Source organism: Henckelia pumila, chromosome 1, assembly GCF_033568475.1.
Source record: "Henckelia pumila isolate YLH828 chromosome 1, ASM3356847v2, whole genome shotgun sequence".
Lineage (NCBI taxonomy): Eukaryota > Viridiplantae > Streptophyta > Magnoliopsida > Lamiales > Gesneriaceae > Henckelia > Henckelia pumila.
The window spans coordinates 102738989-102747702 of record NC_133120.1 but is presented as its reverse complement, the minus strand read 5'-3'; the positions used below and the strand labels follow the sequence as shown (position 1 = coordinate 102747702).

Genomic DNA, 8714 nt, shown 5'->3' with positions numbered 1-8714 from the left:
ATCAAGGATCATAAATATTCGTGAATCCATGTCCTCCTCCACTTCTTCTTCTTCAGCAACGATGCAAACAAAAGCAGGATACAACAAGAAATTATGCTCCTTGACAACTATGTACTTAGTCCAAGATTCCACAACCCCGTAATCCTTCATCATCCAAACACAAGAACAATCCTCCTCCCCGACTACTGCACACAGATGATCATTCAATATTCCCAACATCGGGTCATTATTAAAGATGTTCAAAGGGGGTGGAAGATGGATAATCACACACTTCTCTTCTTCAAGATCGAATGCGTAAATAACATTAGTTCCTGGGGTGATATCTATGCCCCCCACCCAGTGAAGCACTCCATTAAAGAGAAGAGAATATTTGGAACGTGTGAAATCGACTTGGACGGACTGAACCTCGTACTCCCTCCATCTACAATCAACCCCGACCGTGAAAACATGTCCTTGTATTATTGATCCAAAAAACATTCTATCCTCTTCTGGCAAGAAGCTAAAAACCTTGTACTGATCCGTATACTTGCTGCAACCAAATCCAAACTTTGTGCTAAAAAAACCACCATCACGCCCTGCGCATGTATCCAGAATCTCTATGTATTCGCACGTTAATGGGTTGTATACGCAAACCGTTGCTTCAAATCTATCTTCTGGTAATCGGGTTTTTAGCAGGAAGCATAACAGCCCATTGCACGATCCAACTATTTCCAGTGTCTGGTCTTTGGCTGTGGGAAGGCGTCGTTTCACGTTCAAGGATGTTTCAACAACTTCCTTTTCCTTTCCTGTTTCAATAAGACAGATCTCATCAGATCTTGAATCCAAATACAGACTGCATTTAAAGGGCTCCAAAGAATGATAGGCGTGGGCGAAATACGGGTCGACGGAGATGAGATGATACCACGATTTGCAAACAAGCTTGCATCTGATGACTGATTTTAGGGGAAGTTTTACCAGAATACCAATCAATATTGAGTCGTGAAGATGATCCATCGAAGAAGAAGAAGACGGCTGGAAGATCAATTGATTGATTTAGCTCACCCTATCTATATTAATATTAATATTTATATTTATTTAATAAAAGGTAGACTTTGTGATTGAGATGGCAAGTTCCTTCTTTCGGTAAAACTCATTAGATTTTTATATTTAAATCTTAGAGATATGATGATAATATATTTTATTTTTCTTTTCCTTTTTTCTAAATAATAATAATTTATTTCTTTTTTATATACGATATATTTTAGGTAAAGACCTCATTGCTTTGTCATTATTTTATTATTATTGTAACACAATCATATTTCTATTGAGGTTTTAAAGTCTTTTATTTTTACACTTTTAATTATTTTATTGTTGTTTCTAAATTTATTGTTTGGATAATATATAATTTTTTAAAAGAATTATTATTTTATTAGAGTGATATCAAAAATATGATCAACAAATTGGACGTTAAAATCCATATATTAAAAAACGATAAAATACAACCATACGTATACATGGGGATAATTATTGAATATGCCCCTAAAGTTTCCTAACTTTCCCAAAAATATACTAACACATTTTTCAAGGCCAATTACGTCCCTCTTTTTATAAAAAGGATCCCTGAAATGTCCCCCAAAACGAAAAAGGTTCCCTGATATGTCCTCCAAACTAAAAATCCATATATAAAAAGGATGCATGCAATATAAGCAAACACAAACATAAAATACAACAGAACGAGGAAGAGGGGCATTGGAATCAAGGAAACTAGGGTATATAATAGGCCTTCTACCATGCATTATGCCACAATACAATCCAAAAGACAGAATGGGAAAAAAAAAAGCATCGGACACAATTTAGTTAGTCAGCTACTAAGTTGACAAATAAAGCAACCCAAATAAACCATAAAAATCCCTAAAGAAATACGAGCAAAGAGTTCAAACAATCTCCTAGACTTGCATAAAGAGTGCATTGATATCACATAAAATTTGTATAAAGAGTGCATTGTAATGAAATATCACATAAAATTTGTATCAAGAGTGCATTGTAATGAAATATCACAGAAAATCATAATACAAACTAGCTTTTTTCCAGATTCATAGAAACTTATATAACTTGAAAAAACACTAGATACAGACAGCCTTCTACCACTACAACAAAAATGCACAAACACAACACTTAAAAGACAACGCTTTTAATGAAAAGTGTTGTCTTTTTTAAAATGACAACGCTTTTAGGAAAAAGCGTTGTAGTTATTTATTTTTTTTAATCAAAGACAACGCTTTTTTAAAAAAGCGTTGTCAATAAGCGTTTTTTTTGGGTCAAAGACAACGCTTATAAAAGCGTTGTCTTTGAGCGTTTTTTTTTTCTATGTATTACAACACTTTTTAAAAAGGGTTGTAAATAAACTTTTTTTAAAAAAAATTTAAATAAAAATTAAAATGACTACAACGAAAAAAAAAAGAAAACGACACTTCTCTCTCCTTCCCAAAGCCATTCTCGGCTCTCGCGATCCCCTTTCTCCCCAAACCCTAGCAGCCTCATCATGCCTTCGTTTCGCCGCCCTAGCCGCCGGAAAGCTATCGATTGAAGCTAGAAAAGCTTCGTGTTCATGTATTGAGTACTTAAATATAAATTGAAACGTTTTGGAGATGTATTTGGTTAGTAGTACTCTGCTAGAATGACTTCATATAAATACAGGCCAGGTACTATGTTGATGAGGTGAAGGAGAACTGTGGGAAGGACTTAAATGTTAGTTCGTGGAAGCGAGAATTTGTCAAGGATCTTCCAAATCAGGAAAATGGGTAAGTGGAACTTTTCTGGTATCCACTCGTCCACTGAGAGTGTAAGATATCTCAATATCATAAACATATTTTTTTTAGCATAAACTCGAATTGAACATACTGTCTTTGTGCATTGACGAATCTTTTGGTGGCTGGTTGCATAACCAGTCCTTGGTTTTAGCATCATCTAGTGGAACTGTGTTTTTGAAAGACTCTGCATTCTGATATGCGAACCACTCAACAAAGTTGATAGTTAATGATTCTGGATTACCTTCTGACCTACTCATTGAAGGTGGGCTTTTAGATGCTTAGAAGTTGTGGGTTGATGAGATCTCATCATGTTTTCTGTTTAATTTCCTTTTGTTTTAATTTCCTTTTGTGAGTCCTTCCGCTTTTCTAAAAGATCATCTTCCCTCTTTACAGTGGTGTTAAAATATAACGCTCCCCCCTTTCTCTTCAATTGTGCTAGGACAAGATCATTTTAGTGGATTAGCAGTACCCTTTTCATTGCATTATGATTCTAGGTTATATTTTCTCTTATTTGTTTTCTCCACTGATCTTTATCAAAATCCATTCTGTTGTGAAGATACGATCCAGTTATGGTTGTATAGCATCTTTAGTCTCCTGCAGGAAAGACGAAACATAATTTTCCTTTAGCATCAGTAAATCATGTGAAAAATAAGCTGAAATTCTTTGCTGTTTGGAACTGGTTTGACTCTGGAATGTTCATGGTGAAATATGCCCCTACTATCAGACAACATTTTTGTAGAGAAATTAATCTGCTTCTCTCTTTTAAGCGCACGATCGAAGACACTTCAGCGCAGGATTCATCGATAGAAACTGCTGCAGGTAACTCTTGGCCTTGCATTGGATTTACTAGATTCAATTGTGTTATATTTAGTAACACAAAAATCTTGGGAACTTTCACGATTCCAGAATCTACCAGGCCTTTGACACCAGCTTTGGTTTCATCCAAAGATTTTAGCATTTTGACCCTCTCAGATTCTTGGTCAACTGAAAAAACATGTGTTCCTGATCCTGCTGCCATCAGATCAAGTACGTAAAAGAGTCTAGCTAGCTGTATCTTGTTTCTTAACAAGTCTGATTACTTTAATTTGATCAAATTGATGCGAGTGAAGTTGCAGAAGTTTAATCCAATTCTGAAAAGATAATATTGTTTTTTAAGGCTTGCGTGTTCAATTTGGATGATCATAAAATGTCATCTTGTTTTTCAAGGCGGCGGTCTACACATGTTTAATGTGTGGGAACTGATTAAAATAATTTAACAGCACGAGAAATAATGATTGGACAAGTAATAACATGTTTATTTTTTTGATTAATTTTGTAATTCAAAATATGATTAAGTTGCAAATAATAATTTTGTATTATGCCTGCGATAAATTGCCTTACTTTTAATTTGTGTTTGTAAAATTTGGATTGTGAAATTTTTTGAAGAAAGTTTGTGTTTATTTTTTAAAAACTTAATAAATTGAGTATATATTTTACATTTATCTCCCATACATCTATATTTTTGAGAGCTAGGTGTGACAAAGCTGATTTTTTTTCTTATATAGCTTTATCTTTTCTTTGTTTTCTGATTAATGTTCGTGAAGGATTAATATCAGGGAAGGGGTAGCAACAGGAGATTAACCATTCCAGAAGTTGATCCATTATCCAACCAAGAGGCTCGAAATATTAGGAGGCAATCATCATCATCAGTTGCAAGGGGTTTACTTCCATTAGGCAGGTTCATTTTCAACAGTGTATTCTTTCTTCTGATTTTTTTACTTGATTCCAAGTTTAGTACATAAACATGATATCATATTTCAGATTCTTTATCACTGTTTGATGAAATCAAAGAGTACAATTTGAAAGCCTTAGGGGAGAATAATATGAAACATACTTAAATTGGAAAAAACTATGTAACCAAAAATGTAGATGGAATTATGAGTGGCCAAATATTCCTAAAATGAGTAATTTGAAATGAACATTTTATTTGAGTTTTCAAATTAGTAGTTCTTGGATATTGAGAGTACTTCTATCTTACATGAATTGTTCTTATTTTTGGTTGTTGCCTATATTTTTTTCTTATTTCTAGACAATGCATTTATTTGTGATTACATAATGCATAAAAGTTTACAGGAAAGAGTTTGACAACTAGCGAATACTTATCAGTGCTTGTATTTGCTGTAGGTTTTGGCTTCTGAAAAGCTGTTGGAGAACAAATATAAAGCTGCCCAACGAAGCAAAGCAGTTCCTGATTAGCGTCTGCTGTTTCAAAGTTTTTTCTGCTTTTTTGGGGCTAAATCTGGTTTGAACTAGCGAATACTTATCAGTGCTTGTATTTCTATATATTTTAATTGATTTAACGGTTTAATTCATCTTTAATTTCTGTCCACTGTCTTTGATTTGAAAACAGGCCATCGACAAAGTTCCTTTACTCCCAGGTTTTCTTGAGCTCGTAGGGATAGTGTATTCATCTGTGAGTATCTTTATTTTTGTGAATGGCTTATCTCTGTAGTTTATATCAGCTGAGTGGAGATAAGTTGAGCAGGGAAATGTCCCAGCTTATCTCTGTAGTTTAATATAAGAGATTTAACATTTGTATAACAATACCTTCAAACTCACACATTTTGCGTGTCTGTGAAATATTGAATAAAGTTTAACACATTAAATTTAAATATGCTTGTATTGATTGATATCTAGGTATGCCAATAATAAATAACAAAATATAGTATAGCAAACCGACGGGTACAATTCAAACTAAAAAACAAGATTAAATTTTGTTCAGCTGCGTGCATGCATGCTTTCATTTATATTACTGTTATTCGTCTCATAGATTCTATATTACAATTTAAATATGCTTGTATTGATTTATATCTAGGTATGCCATTCGTCTCATAGATTCTATTAACTTCAGTCTTGTTAAAACTTTTTGTTAGAATCACTCACTTTGCTAATGGCAGATTAAATTTTTTGCAGAATCAGATTAGTGAAGTTGGTTCTGCCCTCTACAATTGCAAACAATAAATATTAGTGAAAGAAGCAAAAATGGGAAAGGGTAAAGAGAAATTAGAATATGCTGCCACTATTTCAGACGCAAAGTTGGGCAAGGGTAAAGAAAAAGTAGAATATGCTACCACTAGAGAGAGTTGGTGTGGTAACACTGGGTTGGATTCTGCTGACACCGACACCACTAGAACTCCTAGAGGTCGCACAAAAATGGATAGTCTTGCAATACAAAGAGTTAAAAGAATTAAAAAGGATGTTGCATTCAACAAACTGGGACAGCCAGTTGGAGAAGCTGCTATTGGAATGCAGAGTTACATTGGCGTGGTTGCACGGGAAAAGGTCAAGATTTCTTACAAGACATGGAAGCAAGTTCCAATAGATGTTAAAGAATTGATATGGGATTCAGTTAATGTAAGTAATTTATCATGTATTAAAATATAGGATATATTTAATATTATTATGTTATTAATTTCTAATGTATTCTCGCTTTTGTTATTTGTAGTTGTCATATAATGTTGACGCAAAGTGGAAGAAGGGTTGTTTGAGATCAGCAAACATGAAGTGGCGTCAATACAAAGCCCATCTTACGCAGACGTTTATTTTAGGCAAGCTTGATAAACCTGAGGAGTTGTATGAGCCACCTGCTGGTCATGGTATACCAAAAGATGATTGGAGTGCGTTTGTCATCAGTCGTATGTCTGGAGACCTCATTGTAAGATTCATTATTATTTTATAATTTGTACATAATCAACCAAAAGTCATTCTTTAACTATTATTCAAATTTGACTTGTCGCATATTTGAAATGACTAGAAACTAAGTGAGCAACAAAAAGATAGAAGAAAACAAAACATATATCCTCATCGGCTTTCACGCAAGGGATATGCACGATTTGCGTCTGAAATAGTAAGTATTTCTTTACAAACCATCCAAATTATTCACATACAATTTATTCACATGTGTTATTGTATTTTTCTTCCTTGTAGGCGGCTGAATTAGGTGACGATGATGACATTAACAGGGCTATTATGTGGAAGAAAGGACGAGCCAACAAAGCAGGAGACTTTGAAGGGGAGGATTTGACGCAAAGAGTACAAAAGATTGTAAGTGAATTCACATTTTAGAAAATCAGCATGTTTTTTGAAATGACAATTGTTTTAGTAATTATTCTTTTAATTTGCATGACAGGATGATTATATCCAACAAAAAAGAGATGGTGTGCTGAGAATTGAAGGGACAAAAGAGGATATCCTTACAAACGTACTTGAGACCAAAGAATATGATGGGCGTGTGAGGGGGATTGGAGGTCATGTCACTCCAACCTTATATTTCAATGCTGGCAGAACATTGAAGAGCAGTGGAGTTCCCACAGATGTACTCGTGGAGCATGAAAGGAAGTTGATGGAAGCAAATAGAATAATTTCAGAACAAGGTGCACGTTTACAAAGACTTGAGGAAATGATGCATAACATGGGTGCACGCGACCTTTTAATGGATGACAAAGGCAGTTGCTCATTGAAAAATCAAGTTAACCAAGCCAAGATGGAAGACAATGATTATGAAGACGTGCTGATTTTGAGCAAAGCCGATGCTTTACAGGTATGACAATAGTTTGAGTCATATTAAATAGATGTAATAAACTTATTGACATGTCTATTTGTCTTTTTTAGGGTAAATCAGCTGCATTAACTTTGGAATCTAGCACAAATATTGTTGCTTATGGTACAATTATTTGTGTTGATCCTCAAAAGTTGCTTCATGGGGTTCCATTACCAAAGAATTGCTACCGAGTCTCTATTGATGTAGTATTTGATAAATCAGCGCCTTTGCCATTTCCTATTGCAAATGAATGTGAAGTTGTGGGCGATGCTCTTGGAACCCATGTGGCTTGGCCACAACACTTGATAGTGGAGCAAGATAAGGTATATGTGATATTGCAACTTTATTCATTATTCAACCTATCTAACTTGTATGTATTTACAATTAATAGAAGCCTCGAAAGAAGGATTTGGCACCACCCAAAGAGAAACATGTTGTGTCACCTTCTGTCCCACTGTCACTACATATGATGTATTGTTATAGCAAGCATGCTTTGGATGAAGGAAGATTTATATCACTGCGTTTAGATCGTGAGGTGTTCGATGATGATTGTGTAATTCTTTTGCACTGTGAGGACATTGATGGTTTGTATCATGTTGGGCCAATATCAGGCAATTGTGTAATTGCCTATATATGGTAAGTTTTTTGGGTTTTAAGCTAAGTAATACATCAACTTTATATTTTTTCTTACATTCATTTTTATTTTATTATATTTACAATGAAAGGTATCTTTACAAAAAAATGTTGGAAGATAACAAGGAAGGAAAATTCTGATTTGTGAATCCACACAGAATTTCGGATATGGGAGAAACTACACACGACAAAAAGAGTAAGCTTGAAAGGTTGAACCAAAGGGCGAGTGCTTTAGCAGATAGACTGAGTGGTGCATCGGTTGATCAACTAGTTTTGGCGCCATGTAATATCGGGTAAGTAAAAATTTAAATATCAATTTGGTTGCTTTATTTCGATTATTTATTGAATTAGAAGCACTAATTATGTTTTTTTTGCGTAGCTATCATTGGATTCTCACTGTTATTCAACCATACAAGGATGTTATTTATGTGTTGGATTCCTTAAGTCACCGCATTTGTGATGATGATTGGAAATATGTAGTGGATATGTGAGTTTATATTTATTTATTTTTATCAAATATTTATTTCACTCATACAAAAACTCATATATCAAGTATATTGAAGGGCCTTGCGATTATTTAACTCAAACAAAGGAAGGAAGGGTAGAAAGAATGCTATGTGGGTAGTAGTACAGGTATGCATAATTTATGTTTAATCTATTATGTTTAAATATCTAAATTTGTCACCAAAAATTTTTCTCTACTACCATAGGGT

The 8714-nt window shown here is 34.2% G+C and overlaps 1 protein-coding gene across 1 annotated transcript in view; it reads right to left on the bottom strand.

The window, feature by feature from the left end:
* Positions 1–3807, bottom strand: part of LOC140871076 (F-box protein At3g07870-like) — a 4476-nt gene extending 669 nt beyond the window's left edge. Inside the window, exons 1-3 of the mRNA XM_073273520.1 lie at positions 3703–3807; positions 955–1042; positions 1–785 (exon numbers count right to left, since the gene is read on the bottom strand). The exon at positions 1–785 is cut by the window's left edge and continues 669 nt beyond it. Coding sequence (XP_073129621.1) covers positions 1–785; positions 955–1042; positions 3703–3807 — 978 coding nt within the window. The remainder of the gene's footprint in view (positions 786–954; positions 1043–3702) is intronic.
* Between the last annotated feature and the right edge of the window lie 4907 nt (positions 3808–8714).